General features: G+C 51.5%; 2 protein-coding genes across 2 annotated transcripts in view; both read left to right on the top strand.

Moving 5' to 3' along the window:
- The window catches only part of RPH3AL (rabphilin 3A like (without C2 domains)), a 100210-nt gene that overhangs the window by 70437 nt on the left and 9217 nt on the right, over positions 1-20556 (top strand). The window contains exon 6 of the mRNA XM_029928903.1: positions 6518-6692. Coding sequence (XP_029784763.1) covers positions 6518-6692 — 175 coding nt within the window. The remainder of the gene's footprint in view (positions 1-6517; positions 6693-20556) is intronic.
- On the top strand, positions 15175-17003 carry LOC115281890 (nucleolar protein 58-like). The gene has a single exon (XM_029927570.1). It carries the CDS (start codon positions 15257-15259, stop codon positions 16868-16870), a length of 1614 nt encoding a protein of 537 aa, XP_029783430.1. The 5' UTR covers positions 15175-15256; the 3' UTR covers positions 16871-17003.

The following is a 20556-nucleotide window of genomic DNA, read 5'->3' as shown; positions in this document are numbered from 1 at the left end:
TGGCCGCCACTCTGTCCTCACACGGAGGAGAGAGAAGCAATCTCTCTGGTGTCTCTTCTAGGGACATCAGTCTCATTATGTGGTGCCCCTCTTTATGGCCGCAACTAACGCTAACGACCCCCCACAGGCCCATCTCCAAACATCATCACCCAGGGCTTCAATATACGAATGAGGGCACAGGGCACAAGTCTGTCCATGCCCCCCTCTAAGCCAGTGCTTCTCCTAAGTAACCTGAGTGATAAAAAGCCTTGAAATCTGGACGTGTTCAGTAGTCTCTGCGGACAGACACTTGGGTGCCATCCTGTGATGGGGCCCCATGGGATTCCTGCCATTATGGAGTTTTAGAGCTTTCGATCTGGTGTGGGAAACAGACATGAATAGGCAATCTTAACTGTGTGTGCTTTGCAGTGGGAGACTGCATGGTTCTGTAGAAGCATCTGAATAAAAGTAATTTCCTAAAGGCTGGATTTCCTTGTCCTAGCCCAGGGAGGGAAGAAAGCACAGCATGTCCAAAGGCCTGGAAGCAAGAGACAACTCGGTGTGGTCCGGGAGTGCAGGGTGGCTGCATCTGGTGGACCACGAACGCTGGGGGGAGATGAGGCGAGGCTGGTGAGGGCGGCGGGGGCTGGGGGAGTGCTGGGGGCTTGCTGGCCACGCTGTGGAATTTGACTTCGATGGTGGAGCTGCTGGGAGGCCGACACTCCGTGAGTATGCGTATGTGCGTGTGTTCAGGGAATGGGTTGGGGAAGGCTGTGCAGCCTCAATGCCAGATGGGTTGGCTTTTAAAGAGATCTTTTTTTTTTATGTTTATTAATTTTTGAGAGAGAGAAAGGGTGTGAGTGGGTTGAGGGGCAGAGAGAGGGACACAGAATCCAAAGCAGGCTCCAGGCTCTGAGCTGTCCTGACAGAGCCCGATGTGAGGCTCAAACCCACGGACTGTGAGATCATGACCTGAGCCAAAGTCAGACGCTCAACCGACTGAATCACCCAGGTGCCCCTGAGAGACCCTTTTTAAAATGACCAAAGCGGAGGTGGCTGAGTGGCTCGGTTGGCTAAGCATCCGAGTTTGGCTTGGTCATGAGCTCACAGTTGGTGAGATCAAGTCCTATGTCAGTCTCTGTGCTGACAGTGCAGAACCTGCTTGGGATTCTGTCTTTCCCTCTCTTTCTGCCCCTCCCTTACTTGCTCGCTCTCTCTCTCTCTCTCTCTCTCCCCCTCTCTCTCCCTCTCTCTCTCAAAATAAACTTTAAAAACACACAAATAAAAATAAAATGACCAAACTGTCAGCAAGAAGGCATCTCTGTCACAGGCCATCGTGTGGCTTGTCAAGCCTGGGTCAGCCTGGAGCTTGTTAAGTGGACAGAATAGTCCCCCTGAAGGCAGAGTCCTGAGTTCTGTCCCCTGAGAGTGAGGCCTTTGCTTTGCCCTCTCCATCCGCTCCTTCACTCTGTCCGCCAGCAGCCGCCTCGCTGCGCAGGCTCCTTGCTGCGCAGGCTCCTCACTGCTGGGCCCTGGGGAGGCGGGGTGGCGCGCGCACAGCCTTGCCCTTGGCCTCACAGCTTCCTGGCTGGGTGGGACGCTGGAGCAGCAGGTCCAAGGGGCCTCTGGGAGCGCGGCAGAGGGGCTCTGGTTCTGCACGAGGTGGCACAGAAGCCCTCCTGTGGGCGGTGTCACTGGTGGGAGACGAGGATGAAGGACACCTCAGGTGGAAGGCACAGCATGTGCGAGGGCCACAGACTGTACCCTGGCTCTGATCCGGGTGTGGACACCTCACCTGAATTCATGCAGGTGCACTCCCTGCACCGAGACAGGGAGAGGTGGTAGCACGTGGACCGGTGGGGCCAGGGCAGGGACAGAGGTCTCGGAAGCCGTCCCTTGCCCACCCTCCCCCGTGGCCTCCCTAGGATCCTCCTCTTTCCTACAGGGCCTGGCAGTCACCACCTTGTCCAGTCACAGCCACTTAGGAAATGCCTGTGATTAGCGATTGTTATCATGGTAATTAAAATTCCCTGGGAACAGCTCGGCTAATATCCATCCATATCTGCAGTCAGGATGGCCGTGAGCTGCAACCCTAATGAAAACCTCGAAGCAGAACACAAAGCAGTGAGTGCCACAGGGAGGACTGAGTGCCGCGGGCCACCCCTGTAAGGGCCACGGTGGCCATGTGGGCCTTTTCTTATTAAATGGCATTTTCAAGGCTGGCTGCTTTGCTGGCCTTATCACAGCAAACCACACATAAGGAATAGAGTGGGGCTTTGCAGCATCCCACAGCTCTCTAGAAAGCGAAGGTTTTCCAATTTGTGGAGGGTTTTTCCCACTGCTGTTCTTGGGGAGAGTGTTGGTCGGGCCAGGCAGCAGGCATCGGGCCTGGATACCCAGAGCAGGATCGTGTGATTAAAACCTATTCGGGTGCATTTTGCAGGGTGGAGGTGGGCAATGAGGTGAGAGGAGTTCTGAGGTCCTGCAGGGATTGGCATGGAGGGAAGTAGGGAAGCGACACCTGTCCAGGTGCGCCCTCCTATCGGGAACGGCACCTGTGTGCGCTGGACCCACCCCACCGCCGTGGGGCCTCGGGAATGGCACCTCCTCTGTCGGGAGGGTCACTGGACTTTCTGGGCTCTGCCTACTGTGGCAGCATCAAGCCTTCTGTCCCGATTGCAGGACCAACAAGAGAGAAGCAGACAGACCCCAGGCCCCATGACAGTGGACCTACTGGACCCCAGGGAGATGCTGCAGACCTGGCAGTCCCATGGGGTCATTGCCCTGCTGAGCATAAATATCAGGGTGAATTATATGAAATTAGTTGGGGGGATTTATAAGTCAAAAATGATTAACTACCAAAAACATGTTGAATGTTCGTGCAATTCAGCCTCATACTTTGGATCTTGGTCTCTGTCTTATTTCCCAAAAGCACATTACTGATGGATATTTTTTTAAGCCTGGGGTGAGGGTGGAGGGGATCGTTGCTCCAGGAGGTGAGGCTAAGGGCATAGGGCCCACCGGCTGTGATGTGCCAGGGGAGCCAGGGCTGTGGGTGTCACTGGTGCTTGAGGAGGGGCCAGGCGGGACCGGAGGGCAGGGGCGGAGGCTCACTGGAGCTTGCCCTGCACAGGCATGCCCTGCTAGGCTCTTCCTCTTTATCCCTCTTTTAATCTGAAACAATAAATCCATTTGATTAATTACAAGAACTCGGGTGAAATCCTCAGGCCCCTTCCACAGGAAGGTGACAACTCTATGAATTGGGAAACATTCCAGCAAACTGCCTGTAACTGGCCGTCCAGCCACTCAGCCAGTGTTTGCTGAACACCTACTCTGTGCCAGGCCTGTGCTAGGAGCTTGAAGCCACAGTGGTGAGCAAAGTGCCCCGGCCCTCCCTCCGGGGATGGTAGAGCCTGGTGGGCTCTACAAGTGAAAGGGCCAGCCACAAGGGAGACACAAACCGTGTGTCCACCAGCGAATGAATGGCCAGATAAGGTGCGGTACATACTGATAATGGGACACTGTTCTGCCTCGAAAAAGAAGGAGGTTCGGGGGCGCCTGGGTGGCTCCGTCGGTTAAGCATCCACCTTTGGCTCAAGTCATGATCTTGCAGTTTGAAAGTTCAAGCCCCACATCGAGCTCTGTGCTGACAGCTTTGGATTCTGTGTCTCCTCTCTCTGCTCCTCCCCTGCTTGTGCTCTCTCAAAAGGAAATAACTGTTAGAACAAATTAAAAAAAAAAAAAGAAGGGAGTTGTGATGCATGTAGCAACATAGATGAACCTGAGGACATTCTGCTAAGCGAAAGAAGCCAGTCCCCAAGAGATCAATGCTGTACGATTCCATTCAGCTTAACGATAACCTCGGACCAACTATGTACGATTCCATTCAGATGAAGTACCCAGAGTAGTCAAATTCCTAGAAAGTGGAATGGTGACTGTCAGTGGCTGGGGACCAGGGAACGGGCGTTGCTGTTTCGTGGGTGCAGAGTTTCTATTTTACAAGATAAACAAAGCTCTGAAGATTGGCTACACAACGTGAATGCACTTAACACCACTGAACTGTACACTTAGAAATGGCTAAGATGAGGGGCACCTGGGTGGCTACGTAGGTTAAACATCTGACTTCGGCTCAGGTCATGATCTCTTGGTTCGTGAGTTTGGGCCCCATGTCAGGCTCTGTGCTGACAGCTCAGAGCCTGGAGCCTGCTTCAGACTCTGCATCTCCTTCTCTCTCTGCCCCTCCCCCGCTCATGCTCTCCCTTTCTCTCTCTCTCAAAAATAAATAAACATTAAAAAAATAATAAAATAAATGCCTATCAGTGGAGGGCTGGTTTGATTAAGTTTAATAAATCAAAACTATGAAGCCATTAAAAGTGACGGTGGACAGCTGCCCTGACTATAGTTAAGTGGGGGGGGGGGGGGCGGGCGGTGGCAAACACAGGTTGCATCTACATGATCGTTCCAAAAAAATTGTGTGTGTGCCAGGGGATACAGACGGCTCCTGAGGGTGAGCTTCACTGGGTCCCCCGAGGCGCAGCCCGCGTTGGGAGGCAGGAGGCTGGTGTGCCCAGGGGAGGATGGGCACCGGCACCAGCGGGTGCACAGGGCGGCTCAGTGAGCCCCTCGCCAGCCCCCCTCCGCCCCCCATGGCTTCTTGGGCTTGGCCACCTGTCCTCAGCGGCTCTGCGGAGTCCCTGATGATGTCTGACCCGCCAAGGCTTTATTCAGCACTCAGCCACATTTCCTGAGCCTCTACTTTGCATCCATAAACTGTTGGGATGAGACCCTGAGGCCTTCAGTGGGGAATTGAGGCCAACAGAATGGTGGGCTGGCCTTGGGCAAGTTGCTTAAGTTGTCGGAGCCTCAAATTTCCCAAGTGGGGATAATACCAGAGCTCCTTAAGGAGCTGCATCACCAGATAGATGCCTTTGGGCAGGGGGAGGAGACTTCAGTTTTGCACCCGGTGAATTTTTGACCATGTGTACATGCTACCAATTCAAATAAATATTTGCCATAGGAGGCTCCATGAGAGGATCAGAAAGGGTTTTTAAAAGGAGAATCCATGAGGCATTCATCCCACCAGATGGGTGCTGTTATTAAAGAGCTGCTCAAAGGCAGGCCCTTCTGCATAGGGGACCTGGGAGGGAGGGGGGATGATTTGAGCCAGGGACAACGTTCAGACTCAGTGGCCCCGTGTCTGGCACTCTGAAGCATGAAGAGAGGACGTATGACAGTTGAGTGATGTCAGTGTTGTACAGTTAAGGGCTGGGTCTATGCGGACCAATTAGTAGGGTTGTGTGTCTCTGGGAAAACCTGCTGAGTAGACTCCAAGTGGGAAGTACCGCATGTTCTTTGGCTCTGTTGGAAGAACCCTGTGTACACTGGCGTATTAAAGGCGCTGAGAAGTCCTGCAGTAATGCTTGGTTTAACCTAGTGCTTCCCAAGTGTACATGATTAGAAACCTTATTTTATTTTTTATTTTTTTGGTTTGGCCTATACTAACATCCCACAGAACTAATATGCAGAGGAAGTTTGAGGATTGGGAGAATCTGTCCTAGAGAGAATCAGGACAGCCTCTGCCCTTTTGATTTTTATTGATGCAATGTAGATTCTGTCTCAGAAGGTCAGGGACAGAGCTTGAGATTCTATAAATATTGTTTTAAACTGTATGATGTATGCATGTGTGTGTGTAAATAATCTCTACCCCCAAGGTGGGTCTCGAACTCAAGACCCTGAGATCAAGCATCACATGCTCTTCCAACTGAGCCATGCTGGCCTTCTGATTTTAAATTCTCTTTTGAGTAGGGAACTTGGTCCACCATTTGTAAACCTTCCTCATTGGTCAGATGAAAGGCGGGAGTGACAGTGATGGTCATGCGCATCAGTCTGTTGAGGGGCTGCCCCGTGCCCTACACTGGCCTGTGGAGCCTTAACATTCGTTCAAGAGTCTAGTCCTGGTGCTGCTCTGTGAGGCGGACTCTGTTCCACCTGCTCGTGATGAACCTGAGGGTCTGGAAGGTTGATGCGTCCGAGTCTCACAGCTGCCGGGTAACAGACCCAGGGTTCAAACCCAAGGTCTCTGCTCTGAACCTTCAAGGCTTACTCTTCTCTGAGAAGGTCACATTTCTTCACACTGTCCTACTCCTCTTTCTAAATACACCAGAAATATTTCCTTCAGTGCAAAAGAGATTATGGAGCACTTGGTGTTTTCTGAAGTAGCCATTAAGGGTTCGGGAACCTTATCTCCGTTGCTGCTCTGAATACTAATCTGGGGCCATCTGAGGTAGTCTCGTCCCCAGGAAGCTCTGGGTCCCGTACTCTGCTGTGATCCAGCACCCCCTTCTTCCAGCCCCTTGTCGCTCACTCTGCCCCAGAGCCTCGAGGGGGAGGGGCAGGCACCTCTTGAGCACCTTCTGGATGCCCACGGTGCTGAGCACTTTCCAACTTTGCAACAGGAGAGGCGGGCAGGACCATGCGGGAGCGTGGCGAAGGGAGCTGCTCTCGGTCCCTTGCTCTAAGCAAATATCACCCCTGCCAGGTGTGGAAGAGGTCAGGGGCCTGGTTCTACAGAGGGCTCCCCAAGTACATCCTGCCACTGAAGACCCCCGGCCGGGCCGATGACCCCCACTTCCAACCTTTGCCAATGGAACCTACCAAGCCAAAGCCCAGAAGCACCGAGATGAGTCGTGTCTACACGTGGGCCCGAGGGAGAGGTAAGTCCCCTTTGCCCCATCTCCCAGGAGAGCAACCATCACAGTTGAGTGGTCAGCCCACCCCCAGTGCCACGGGCACCGGGCCAGCGTCTGCCACACTGTCCATGTGGCTCATGCTGGCATTCCGTCCCTGCATGTCCCCAGCTCCCTACCTGCACCCACTCGGGCAGTTGCACCTTAGCGCAATGATGGCTTGCAGGGGCAGGGTCCGCCAGAGGCCATTTCCCAACCAGGTACCAGTTTGGGGGTGCGGATGCCATGAGCCCTTGGATCTTTGCAGAAATGTGATAGCCATTGAGGTTTTTGGCAAAGTATGGAAGTGTATCTTTCCAAAGCTGGCCCATATGGTCTCTTCTCTGAGCTCATCTCACGTCTCCGGAAAGGAGGACTCGACCTCCCTTGGTCCTAATGAGGCAAAATGACTTTGTGCCCAGGGCACTTTGGTATTTGGGGAGGCAGCGCTGCCACAGGCAGCATCAGAAGGGGTGCTTGGCCCCACTGGTAATAACAGCACCTGCTGTGGGAGGTGGCCTTCTACGGACCACACGGTGCTTAACATTCGGGATTTTATTTCAAAGTCCCAGAGACGGTCAGGGCAGATGCTTAGTAGCCCCATTTTATAGATGTGTAGCCTGAGGCCCAGAGAGGAAGATGGACTTCTGAGCTGCTGTATGGTTGAGGGACCAAAAGGCGAGGTCTTGTCCTCTGAGCCCTGTCAGGGTGCATCTGTGTCCCTCAGGCCAAGGGAGGAGTTGCAGCTGGGAGACAGAATGTTGCTTTGAGGGGGGTGGGCCCTTGGGCTGCTCACATCCGCACAGCACACACGTTCACACTCACACGTGCGCACACACCCCCGGGAAGGCCAGAGTCTGCATGTCCGCAGCCCTGCAGACCCAGATGGCCTTTTAATTACATGGGCGAGGAGGCCAGCAGCCCACACGCTTGCAGCACGGTTTACTAACCACGTTTGTATGCGGCCAAGCCACTCCATGGGGAGGTCCCCCGTGTGAACTTGGTGTCCCTCTGCAGACTGGGTCACAAGCCTCCAGGTACCCGGAGCACGAGGCAGCGTGTCCTTCATGCCAAGGCCCCAGGCCAGTGCCGTGCAGCCCTGGAATGACCCACACTGTAGTCTCAGGCAGGGAGAGATTGCCCAGACAAATGACTTCTGGGTCTTACCTGTGGGCACCAGAAAGGTGAAGGCTGAGGGCCCCAGGTCGGTTTGGGAGGCCCGGGAGGTGTCTGCACACACCCAGAGCCTTGCAAGTCTGGCATTGGGACATCACTGGACCTTTCCATCCAGACCGCTGATGATTGGGGAACCAGTTAGCGTTTCTCCAGCTCCAAGAGTGGCCTCCCCTCCCCAGCCCCTACCATCAGCAATGCCCAGGTGCTGGCCAGCGGGCTGGGGTCAGAACTGTAGTCTGCGGTCTAGTTCAGAGCCTGTCTGGAAAGCCCAGCCCTTAGAGCGCCCCATTCAGCCACAACTGAGCTCATGGCCAGGCAGACGTAGAGTGACCGGCTTCGGGGTGTGGACTTCCCCGCTTGTTTGAATCCATTGCTCATTTTGTATCAGGTGGTTTATTTTCTCCATGATATGTAGATGCTGCTTATGAGTTAGAGATGTTAGATAGCTTGCAAATGTTTTCCACCTTGACTTTCCATGTCGTTTGGCCTTAGCCTTTACTCCCACTATTCTACCATTCAAAAACTATTTCTCTTCGTTTTTGTCAAGTCAAGTATGTCTTTCGTTGGTTTCAATGGTCTAAGTTTCCTGTCTTGCTTCAAAATGTCTTCCTCTCCAAAATTAAAAAAAGACATGCTAAATAAAAACATTAATATGAGAATAAGGAAATTACTTAAATATGATGAAATTACCAAAGAAGAAAAAAATTCAACACCAAATATTATATTCACTGATAGAGCACTGGAGCCATGTTCTATCAAAATGCAAGTCAAGAGTCCCCCCATCACCGCCATTTGATGGTATTTTGTAGTATTTAACTAGTGCAACAAGGCAAGAAAATAAAATAATCTGTTACTATTAGAAAAGAGAAAGGGCACCTGGGTGGGTCAGTCAGTTAAGCTCAGGTCATGATCTCCCAGTTCGTGGGTTCGAGCCCTGCATCAGGCTCTGTGCTGACAGTTTAGAGCCTGGATCCTGCTACAGATTGTGTCTCCCTTTCTCTCTGCTCCTCTCCAGCTCGCTCACTTGCACTCTCTCTCTCTCTCTCTCTCTCTCTCTCTCTCTCTCTTTCTCTCTCTCTCTCAAAATAAACATTAAAAAAGAAAAGAGAAGAAATTTTCTTGTCTGCAGATGAAGCCCAAGAAAGCCTACTAAAACAACCCACTAGGGTTAATAGGAGAATTTGGAAACTGACAAGATACAAAGTAAATTTGCATACAAGTATAAATCAGTAGTTTACCCTCTGCTGACTAATTAGAAGGAGTAATGGGAAAACTCACTCATAATTGCATCAAAAATTATAAAATGCCTGGAAGCAAACTTTGAAAGAGAATTACAGGTCAAACATGAAGACAATTATAGAATCTTGTCAAAGGACAAAAGTAAGACACAGAGGCGGACAGAGATCTTGGTCTCTCCAAATTGGCTAAGTATAATAATTCCTATCTGATTTCCAGTGGAGTTTTTAGAAAGGAATGGACTCAAACATTTCTGTTATCCGTTGGATAAACAAAACGTGGCATAATCATGCAGTGAAATATTAGGCTTGGGGCACCTGAGTGGCTCAGTGGGTTAAACTGTTCAGACCAAACTCAGTTGGTCTGACTTCAGCTGAGGTCATGATCTCATGGTTTGTGAGTTTGGACCCCGAGTCGGGCTCTGTGCTGACAGCTCAAGCCTGGAGCCTGCTTCCAATTCTATGTGTCTCTCTCTCTGCCCCTCCCCCACTCGTGCTCTGTCTCTGTGTCTCAAAAATGAATAAACGTTAAAAGAAATTTTTTTAAAGAAATATTAGTCAGCCTTAAAAAGGAATGAAATACTGACGCTGGCTACAATGCAGATAAACCTTGCAAACTTGATGCTAAGTGAAAGAAGCAAGAGACAAAGGCCATGTAGTGTATTACGGCAATTATATGAAATGTTCAGAACAGGCAAATCCATGGAGACAGAAAGTAGATATGTGATTGCCAGGGGCTGGGGAGAGGGGAAAGGGAGTGACTGCTAATGGGTACAGCGAACATGTAATGAAGATGTTCTGGAAACGGATAGTGGTGATAGTTGCACAACTTAGTGAATGTACTAAAAACATATACTAAAAACCGCAGAATCATATGCTTTCAAAGGGTGAATTTTATGGTATATAAAGTTATATTTCAATTTGAGTTATATTTCAATTTAACAAAATGTGGGTTTTTTTATTTTATATATTTTTTAAGTTTATTTATTTATTTTGAAAGAGAGAGAGAGCATGAACAGAGGAGGGGCAGAGAGAGAGAATCCCATGCAGGCTCACACTGTTAGCGCAGAACCTGACCCAGGGCTCAAACTCACAAACTGTGAGATCATGACCTGAGCTGAAATCAAGAGTAGAGTCAGAAGTTTAATCAACTGAGCCACCTAGTGCCCCCAAAATGTGTTTTTTAAGAATTATTTTATTTTGAGAGAGAGAGAGCTCATGTGAACAGGGAAGAAGGGCAGAGGTGGGGAGAGAGAGAGAATTTAGCAGGCCCCACACCCAGCACAGAGCCCAACGCAGAGCTCCATCCTACAACCCCGGGATCATGACCTGAGCCGAAATCAAGAGTTGGACACTCAGCTGATTGAGCCACCCAGGTGCCCTAAACTGTTTTCTTTTAAGAATGGCAAGGTAGTTTATTTATTCATTTTTAAGAGAGAGAAAGAGATTGGGGGAGGAGCAGAGAGAGAGGGAGAGAGACAGAATCCCAAACGGGCTCTGCACTGTCAGCTCAGAGCCTGTAGCTGGGCTTGAACCCATGAATCATGAGATCATGACCTGAGCCAAGAGCAAGAGTCAGATGCTTCACTGACTGAACCACCCAGGCGCCCCAAAGATGGCAAGGTGGTAGAAGGAGCTGCCTGACTGGATGCTAAGGCTCATTCTGAAAGTACTATAATCACTACAATTGTATAGCCTTGTCACCAGAATAAATAGAATATTTACTTAAAGAAGAAATAAATAGATAAGTGGAACAGAACAGAGAAATAATAGACCTAAGGATGTATGGGAACTGAACATAGGTAGCCTTTCAATACAGTGGGAAAATAACAGGTTTATGTAACAACTGGCATTAGCATAATTAGATTTCCACCCGGTTCCACGTGTATTCAGAAACACACTGCAGCTAGACTCAAGATCTCAGTGTTAAAAATAACACAGAGAACGTATTAGAGAAAGATCAGAAGTGCTGCTGCCGCTGTGGCATCTCAACGAGGACCAGCGAGGCCGTGGCGCCTGCTGGACGGGTTGGCTGACCGCCTGCGTTCGCTACTCTCTCCCTCTTCTGGACACGGGGTGTTGATTGGGGCCAAGAGCTTGTGTGCTGCCCCCTTGGTGAGCTGCAGGACATTCATCCTCTCCCCAGGATGGGGTGGGGGACCACGTGACCTGAGTGGCCCCAGCTCTGAGCTGCGTGCCTCTGGGAGCGTTCTCGCTGGCAGGCCATCGCTCCAAATTTATGGCAGCAGTGAATAGAGCCAGCTTTGGCACATGCCTGGCTCTCTCTGTTCCCTGTGAAATACAATGTGGAACCGGTACTATGGGTTCTTGGGTCTGAATCCCTTAAGAGCCGGGCCCACCTCTTCTGCAGATGTCTTTGGGCTGGACCCCCACCGCTGGGCTGTGTACAAAGATATTTTTTGCCACATGCTAGAGAGTTTAGGGAGGGCACGTGTAGCTTTGGTTCAACAGCTTGGTGATGTCAGGACAGACGTCTTTATAATTCTTGGTTCAGTGGCTCCTGAGCTAGAGAGATTGGCCAACTCATTCCTACCCAGGCTGTCCCATTAGAGAGCATGGACGGCATGGCTAGTTAGGACTGCCTTCCCCCAAAACAAAGCTGGGACAGAGCAGGGGGAGATTTGGGTCTCTAGCTCAGGAGCCACTGAACCACAGAATTGGGTGTTTTGTATCTGACGTGGTAGCAAATTGCCGTCACTAGGAGCATTCAGAGGCTGGATATTATAGTGCGTATATTGGATACTCTGTATTATAGAGGATACTGTGCTTTAGAAACTGGGGGAAACTCACTGTTGGCTTGTTACTGTGTGTCCAGAGTTTGCCCCTGTATTGTGACCAGGGCTGGGGAGATGGGGATACATTCTACAGCCCAAGGTTGAGAAATTCACATGGCCCACGAGAGCTTTGAAGGCGAGACCTCTTGCCTCGTCCATGCAGAGCTGCAGCCGACTGAGCTAATAAGCAGTTCCGTGGCAGCCGTTTTTCCATCAAACGCATATGCTGTTTCCTGACTTCTTAACGCAGCGTGCTATTTATACCACTAGATCCATTCATTCTTAATGAGCCACGGTTGTGGATTGTAAAATGTTTTATTTTCATACAGGATTGCTCACTGCCCAGAGCAGGCTGTTGCTATGCCACCTTCCTCCTTTCCCCGCTCCTAAGAAATTGGCATTTTGAAGCTCCACAGAGCGCTCTGCTGCCCTCTCCTACCTCCCACTCACCCCTGATGTTTCCCCAGCAGACCCTGGCCTTGCCGTTTCTGTCACGTTGGCCTGGTCGTGGTACCTGAACTCCCTGCAGCCTTCTGAGCAGCTGGAATGCGTGTTATATGCAGGGGGCCCGGCTGGCCGAGGCCTGGAGGAGCTAGAGGACAGCAGAGCAGGAGGGTGTCCGTGTGGGGACACGGGGTGCCATCTGTCCGCCGAGGGTTGGACATGTGCCGGTGTTAGAGGTCACAAACTGGTGGGGCAGTGACTCGATTGGGCTCCCTGCATTATATTCACTGACAACTTTTTAAACGTGGAGAATCCTCATGAAAAAGAATGTGGGGCAGTTGGCACCTGGGTGACTCAGTCAGTTAAGCATCTGACTTCAGCTCAAGTCGCAGCTCTTGAGTTCGAGCCCTTCATTGGACTCAGTGCTGACGGCTCAGAGCCTGGAGCCTGCTTTGGATTCTGTGTCTCCCTCTCTCTCTGCCCCTCCCCCACTTGCACCCTGTCTCTCTCTGTCTCCCCAAAATAAACAAATGCTAAAAAAATATATATCATAAATAGAGCAAAATAAATATCACATCCAGCTCCCCTCACCCACTGGCCCCTCCAGCTCGCCAGTGGAAGGCAGACCCTGAGCATGTCACATCTGCATGTTCCTGCTCCTGACCCTGACCCCAGGCCTGGGAAGCTGGTCCCTCTTCCTCTCTGGGCCCTGGTTGTCCCATGAACGGGATGGAGACAAAGGGGCCTGGACGGAGTCTATTCTCTTCCAGCTTGTAACTTCTAGTTCCAAATCTAAGGGGATGAAACTTCCTGGAGAAGTTTCTGGCAGGTGGTGAGCCCCGTGTCCACACTGGCCCTGCCCTTGCACACGCACACACACGCACACGAGCCCAGAAGGACTGTTTAGAGAGGAGAGTGGGAGAAGCTGTCCTCCCACCGCCTGAGAAGGGCACTGTGGGTCCCTCACTGGACCCTGGAACTCCTTGATTCGGGTCTGCACAGCTTGGTCTGCTGTTTGGGTCCAGGACATAAATCAACCAGAAAGTGTCATAGACAGTACTGTGTGGGGCTCTCACTAGCCATTTGGGGAACTGAATGCCATCCTCCTCCGAAGGCAGGAGAAGGCAGTGGGGATGGTGCTAAGTTGCCCGAGCCCATGTGGGCCCCACTGGGGCAGGCATCCCACAGCCAGTCAGTCGGGCTTCCTGTGTGGCCGCCATTCCTCCGTGCTCAGAAGGGCCTGGGTACTGCCCACCCATAGGTCTGCACAGGTGACAGAGGCATGCCTTGGGCCTCCATGCTGAGTGGCCAGATAACACCACAATTGCTGTAGCCGCGTGATCACGTGACTGCTCAGTGCAGGCTGTGCGGGTGCTGTGAGTTCCTCTGACAACTGGGGGCCGGGCTGGGCGGCTGGACCGCTGTCCCATTTTATAGTAGGGCATGGAGAGGTCAAATAACTTGCATCATAATCTCGGGCATGGACAGAAAGGTCCCCTCGGCGTTCCAAAAACTCTGCCCTTTCCCCGGGAAGTGGAGACCTGGCCACCTCTTTTGTGGCTATTTTGAAAGAGAGGCCCATGCATACTAATTCATCTTGACCTTCAGAGCCCTTGGTGAAGCCAAACACTAATCCGATGCCCCCCGTGTGGGTGAATGGGGGCAGGGCACCCACAGAACAGAAGCCCTAAGCTTCGGGGAGCTGTGTTGCCCCCACTCCTGCCCCAGTAGCCCTCCTGCCTGTCCTGGGCATCCTCATTGGCTTGGGGATTGATTTCCCAAGAGCAGAAGGCCGTCATGAGCCACACCACAGAGGTCAGGGCCATGGCTCTCGCTTCTCATTTACCCAAACCCAGCAAGGGCCTTAGCTGATCCGGTGATCCAGCTGCAAGGTGAGGTCTGAGGCCTCCTAGTCCCCAGTCCCACCCCATCCAAACTGACATAGGAAAGCAGGGCCCAGCCCCTGAGCCGGCCTCTGGCTTCAGTTCCAGTGTCGTGCACAGAGCCTCTGCCACCGTGTGCCAGGCCAGGGCTGGGCTCCCCCTCGTACGGTGACACCCTCCCCAGCCGCTCACCTGTCTCACCATTTTGCCCACTCTAGATTTCTCAGCCTCTGGGGACCTGGGTGAGGTGAGTAACCCTGGGCCCGCCTGCCCTGTCTTACTCTGGTGAAGTCCAAGGAGATAGCGGTGCAGGCTCCACTCGGTTCAGAAGCTCCCTCCCAGGGCCTTCTGTCTGTGATGGGTCAAGACCGGGTCCGCAGGCCGGCCGAGCAGATTCCTGACTGCTGGTCCGGGAGTCACAGCAAAGCTGGGAGAGTCTGTCTGCCCAGGTCTCCATAACGGACAGCGGGGCCAGGCCTCTCTTGCCACACTTGCCTCTGGGTCCACCTGAGGTTCAGGTTGACCTGGCCGCCCATCCCCCACACCCAGGCTCTGAGCACACGTGAGGGCACCAGAAGGACAAACCCAGAAGCTAGGAAGGCGAGAGCCTGGGAAAATGGGACTGAAAGGCCTCGGGGTGGGGAGGGAGATGCAAACCCAGAGACAGAAAGAGATGCTGAGAGATGAGACTGGAGAGAGAGAAACTGACAAAAACAGAAAGAGGAACTGAGAGAAAACCCCAGGGAGACCGAGAACACAAAAACACACATGACATACAAGACAGGGAAAGAGAGTGACGTCATATCCCAGAATGCTTGGAGACAGAGAAGCGCCTTCGGGAGCTCTATGCACAGTTGGTGTGGAACCTTTCGGCAGCGTGGTGTGGGTCTTTGCAAGAAGGCGTGTGCCTTTGTGCTTGGCCCGCTGCCGCCTTGCGGGCTTTGGGGGCTGAAAGTTTGATCTCTTTTTACTGGTGTCAGCTCGCAGCGTGCCGTGCAGCGCCCTGACCCGGCCTCACCATGTTGGTGCTATTTGAAACGTCTGTCGGCTACGCCATCTTTAAGGTTTTGAATGAGAAGAAACTTCAAGAGGTTGACAGTTTGTGGAAAGAATTTGAAACTCCAGAGAAAGCAAATAAAATAGTGAAGCTAAAACATTTTGAGAAATTTCAGGATACAGCAGAAGCATTAGCAGCATTTACAGCTCTGATGAAAGGCAAAATCAATAAGCAGCTGAAGAAGGTTCTGAAGAAAATAGTAAAAGAAGCCCATGAACCCCTGGCTGCAGCTGATGCTAAGCTAGGAGGGGTCATAAAGGAAAAGTTGAATCTCAGTTGTATTCATAGCCCTGTTGTTAATGAACTTATGAGAGGAATCCGTTCCCAGATGGGTGGGTTGATCCCTGGAGTAGAACCCCGTGAAATGGCTGCTTTGTGTCTCGGATTGGCACACAGCTTGTCCTGGTATAGATTGAAATTTAGTGCTGATAAAGTGGATACCATGATTGTTCAGGCAATTTCCTTGTTAGATGACCTAGATAAAGAACTAAACAACTACATTATGCGGTGTAGAGAATGGTATGGCTGGCATTTTCCTGAATTAGGAAAAATTATTTCAGACAATTTGACATACTGCAAGTGCTTACAGAAAGTTGGCGACAGGAAGAATTATGCCTCAGCGAAACTTTCTGAAATACTGCCAGAGGAAGTTGAAGCTGAAGTGAAAGCAGCTGCAGAGATATCAATGGGAACAGAGGTTTCAGAAGAAGATGTTTGCAATATCCTACATCTCTGCACTCAGGTAATTGAAACCTCAGAGTATAGAACCCAGCTCTATGAATATCTACAAAATCGAGTGATGGCCATTGCACCGAATGTTACAGTCACGGTTGGGGACTTAGTGGGAGCACGACTCATTGCTCATGCAGGTTCTCTTTTGAATTTGGCCAAACATGCAGCTTCTACAGTTCAGATTCTTGGAGCAGAAAAGGCACTCTTCAGAGCCCTCAAGTCTAGACGAGCTACTCCAAAGTATGGTCTCATTTATCATGCTTCACTTGTAGGCCAGACAAGTCCCAAACACAAAGGAAAGATTTCTCGAACGCTGGCAGCCAAAACTGTTTTGGCTGTTCGGTATGATGCTTTCGGTGAAGATTCCAGTTCTGCGATGGGAGTTGAAAACAGAGCCAAGTTAGAGGCCAGGTTGAGGGCCTTGGAAGATAGAGGGATAAGGAAAATAAGTGGAACAGGAAAAGCCTTAGCAAAAACAGAAAAATACGAACATAAAAGTGAAGTGAAGACATATGATCCTTCTGGTGACTCCACACTCCCAACCTGTTCTAAGAAACGCAAGATCGAACAGGTAGATAAAGAGGATGAAATTATTGGAAAGAAGGCAAAAAAAGCCAAAGTTAAAATTAAAGTTGAAGAAACCACAGTAGTAGAAGAAGAAGAAGAGGAAGAAGGAGTACTAATGGTAGAAGAACAGGAGACATCTGTGAAGAAGAAGAAAAAGGACAAAAAGAAACACATTAAGGAGGAACCACTTTCTGAGGAAGAACCGTGCACTAGTACAGCAGTTCCTAGTCCAGAAAAAAAGAAGAAAAAGAAGAGAAAAAGAGATAATGAGGACTAATTGAAGGGAGCCATCTTTGAATGACCTGGACACATTACATTTCCATCAGGAATATATCTGATGCTCTCCAATTGAGAGAAGATTGGATGAAACAAAGTGATTGATCATCTGTAGCTTTCCGAACCTATTTGTATCTTGACACCAGTTCTGTTTATTTGATTATGTCATCATTTCTTAGAGTCTTTGTTACACAAATAAAAATATTTTCTTTGTAAAAAAAAAAAAAAAGACAGGGAAAGAAAGACGAGGGAAGCAAAGGCAGACAGAGACTGTTTTAAAACATCGGCAGAAAGGAGGCCCAAAGAGACAAAGTAGAAGACGAAGGCCCAGAGATCTGCAGAGACAGAAGGAGAGAGCGAGCTGTGGTCAGGGACAGAACAAAGCGGCGTTTTGCATCCCAGGAAAGGGAGATGTGCACTCACTTTGTTTCATCTCTGCCGTGAATCAGCAGCCGTAACCTGCCACAGAGAAACAGTGCAGAGCACACCCAAGCCGGACCTCGTCCCCTAGGTGCCTGAGCCTGGAGCCTTTCTCTTGAGCCAGCGAGGCTGTCCGGGTTCCAGAGATGCCCACCACCTGGACTGTGCCTTGCCTGTGGCACACACCAGCCCCAGCATTTCTATCTAAGTTGTGCCCATTTTTAATGCCACCTCTTCCAGGATGCCCTCCCTGATTTCCCTTCTCCCTGAAAACTTCATCCCCTGGAGAATATCCTGTTCTCTCTGGAGGAAACTATCCTTATCTCCCATCCATCCATCTCCTGTTCTATCTGGAGCTCCTCCATCAGGGGCAGGATTTCAGTGCTGGCGACCACATCACTATTGATTTGAAAATTCATCTTATTATCCAGTGCCTCCTGTCTGTCTGGGAGTCCAAAGGAGGGAGTTAATTAAAATCAACAGTGAATGAGTAAACAAGCACAGGAATCCCTCCCCTCCCCAGTGGTCAGTTCCCGCCCCCCTCCCTCTCCTGGAAGGAGACCAAGGAAGGAAGTTCTCCCTGGGCATCGCACATTCACCCCGCCCTCTGAAGTTGTCCCGTGGTATCCCCATCTCACAGACGAGGAAATGGAGCTCGGGGTGGTCAGGTCACCCAGATCTCCTGACTCTGGGCTCCGGGAGGGAGGGAGGCAGCCTCCTCTGGACCTCTCTGACTTCGCAGGATCCGTTCCTATGAGGACAGCCTTCCCTGGCCTTGAGGCTACCTTTCTCTTTGTCCGGGCTCTCACTCCCTGGAGTCCTAGAAGGAGTTTTTCAAACAAAGGGAGAACCTGTTCCTGTGGCCTGACCTTGGATTTGAAAGAATAGGGTCTGTGTCAACAGGGCATCCCCCCCAGGGCCCACTCACCCCTTGCCCGTGACAACCCCTCTCTCACAGTTCCTCCCCACCAACTAGTCTGTCCCAGGCTCGGGCTGAGGCCAGCAGCAGCCTGGCTTGTCCCACTTCAGGGGGGAAGAGGCTGTGAAGAGGCACCTGCTTGGTGGAAAGTGCGTGCTTTCTGGAGACGGAACTGGGTTGCCACCACCTTGCTGGCCACCAGTCCTGCTGTCTGTACACTGCCGTGTCTTCTCCTGGGGAGGTGGTTTCTGAAAGCACTCAGCTACTCAGAGTGCCTGCTTGACCCAAAGCTCAGGGTTGGGGGCTGAGGGAAGAAGCCAGATGCGGATTTAGACGTGCCCCACCCCCCAGGGTCTTCCTGGGGCAGTTGGGGAAATCAAGGCAGGCATTGGTAGGACGAGAAATGCAATGCCAGGCGGTGTCTGAGAGGGCCAGAAGAGCTGCTCCAGCAGTGGTGGGGAGAGCGAGCCCATCTTCCATCTCTCCTTCCCTGGGCCTGGAGAGACTTTTCCAGTAGAGACACAATTGAGATGAATTCCTGGAAGATGAATTGGAATCTAATTTTTAAACATATTTATAGGCTTGTATGGCTTTTTTTTGTTTTGTTTTATTTTTTGAGACAGAGAGAGAGACAGAGAGCAAGTTGGGGAGCAGCAGAGAGAGAGGGAGACACAGAATCTGAAGCAGGCTCCAGGCTCTGAGCTGACTGCAGTGAGCCCAGCGTGGGGCTTGAACTCACAAACTGGTGAGATCATGACCTGAGCTGAAGTCAGACCCTCAGCCGATTGAGCCACCCAGGTGCCTGTATAGCTCTTTAAACTTGCCGTGCCTTTTGTCCTCCTTGGTCTTATTTTATTGGAAGTTATTATTGTCTCCATTTTACAAAGGAGAAGATTGGGATTACAAGGGTTGAACGTCCTTGCCCAGGAATGTCCAAGCAGGGCCAGAACTCAACGCTGGATTTCGGGAGTGGACTAGAAGTCTTACATTGCTGCAGGCATGCTGGGGAGATGGGGTGAACTGGCCCGCCTGGGGACAGGACTCCTGCGGGAGCAGAGCCCTTAGGGCAAGGCCAGAGGAAAGAGCAGAGGTCCCAGCAGTACGCAGGCCGGGGCTCAAATCCCAGCTCAGCCTGCAAAGGGCCCCTGAAGACATCTAGTGCTCCCAGGGTCCTGTACATCGCAACCTAGGAATCTCAGCCCCTTGGAAGAGGCCAGTCCACCACTGTGAGGTTGGCCGGGACACCAAATACGGTGACTCCGGAGGCCAGCCCTGCACCTGGTGGTGTGAGCCATGAGTTCAGGATGACCGCCTCAAGAAAAAGCTCCTACCCCCTGCTGGACACTGTCTGTGTTACCTTGCTAATGCTCATAACCCAGGAAAGGAGCTATCGGAGCCCATCGGAGTGTGTCTCCACCAGCCCGTACTTCCCTCCTGCTACCACCAAATGGAGCCTTGGGCATCCAGTGGGATTTCAGGCTGCAGGCCTGGCCCTGTCTACGAGTGAGGCAGCCTTTGCCCGTCCCAGTGGGGACAGTTCTGCGACCGCCCTCTGCAGCCTGGTAGGCTGGGTAAGGCTAATTGAGGATGTCTTTGCGTTCTCTGGGGCCTTCGCATCTTTCCTTTATGTTAAAAAAAAGGATTGTGTTTTTAGGAGGCAGAACTTTCCACCATCTGCTCTGCCTTGGCAGAATGTTTGCTGAAAATATCTGTCTCCTCTCTAACTCCCCATAGTTTCCGGGGGCTTTGAGAGCCTCCAAGTAGAGCAGCAGTTCACAAGTGCCTCCCAAGCTCCCAGGCCAGGCAGGCGGGTGTGGTGCCCCTGAGGTCCCGTCTCGTCACCTCCCAACCAGAGAGGGACCCTGGGGGCTCTCCCCTGATGATACAGAGCTGACTGAAGTTGAATCCTGGGGTCCAGTCCGAGTCGCTGTCCAGGTTGGTCTCTGTGTGTGATGAAGCCGAGAGATGCCCACGGTCACAAGGAAAGTCGGTGGCAGAGGAGCCAGGAACCTGGTGCCCCCAATCCCAGTGCAGGGCTGGAAAGCCAAGCGGCCAGCATCCTGTCTGTCCCCTAGACCAGCCCAGGCCCTGTGGCTGCACTGGATGGCAGCTGCCACACCTGTCCTTTGAGGCAGTCAGGAAAGACTTTCCAAAAGGGAAGACTTCCCCCCACCTTCATGTACCCAAACTCTAAGTTTCCATGGTGACAGTCATATTGCAAATCCATCTAAGAGTGAGCCAGGGAAAAAAACAAGAAAGCTGGCCTATCCCCAGAGAAGTGGGCACGGCTGGCGCTGGGGCTAGCCGCTGCTGAGGATGTGAGCCGAGCAGAGTGGGGCAGCCCTGCT

Source organism: Suricata suricatta, chromosome 17 (genome assembly GCF_006229205.1).
Source record: "Suricata suricatta isolate VVHF042 chromosome 17, meerkat_22Aug2017_6uvM2_HiC, whole genome shotgun sequence".
NCBI lineage: Eukaryota > Metazoa > Chordata > Mammalia > Carnivora > Herpestidae > Suricata > Suricata suricatta.
The sequence above is the reverse complement of the archived record's forward strand: the minus strand, read 5'-3'. Positions and strand labels throughout refer to the sequence as shown.

Excerpts from the sequence above, each read along its gene's own strand:
- LOC115281890 (XM_029927570.1), top strand. The coding sequence starts at position 15,257 with ATGTTGGTGCTATTTGAAACGTCTGTCGGCTACGCCATCTTTAAGGTT.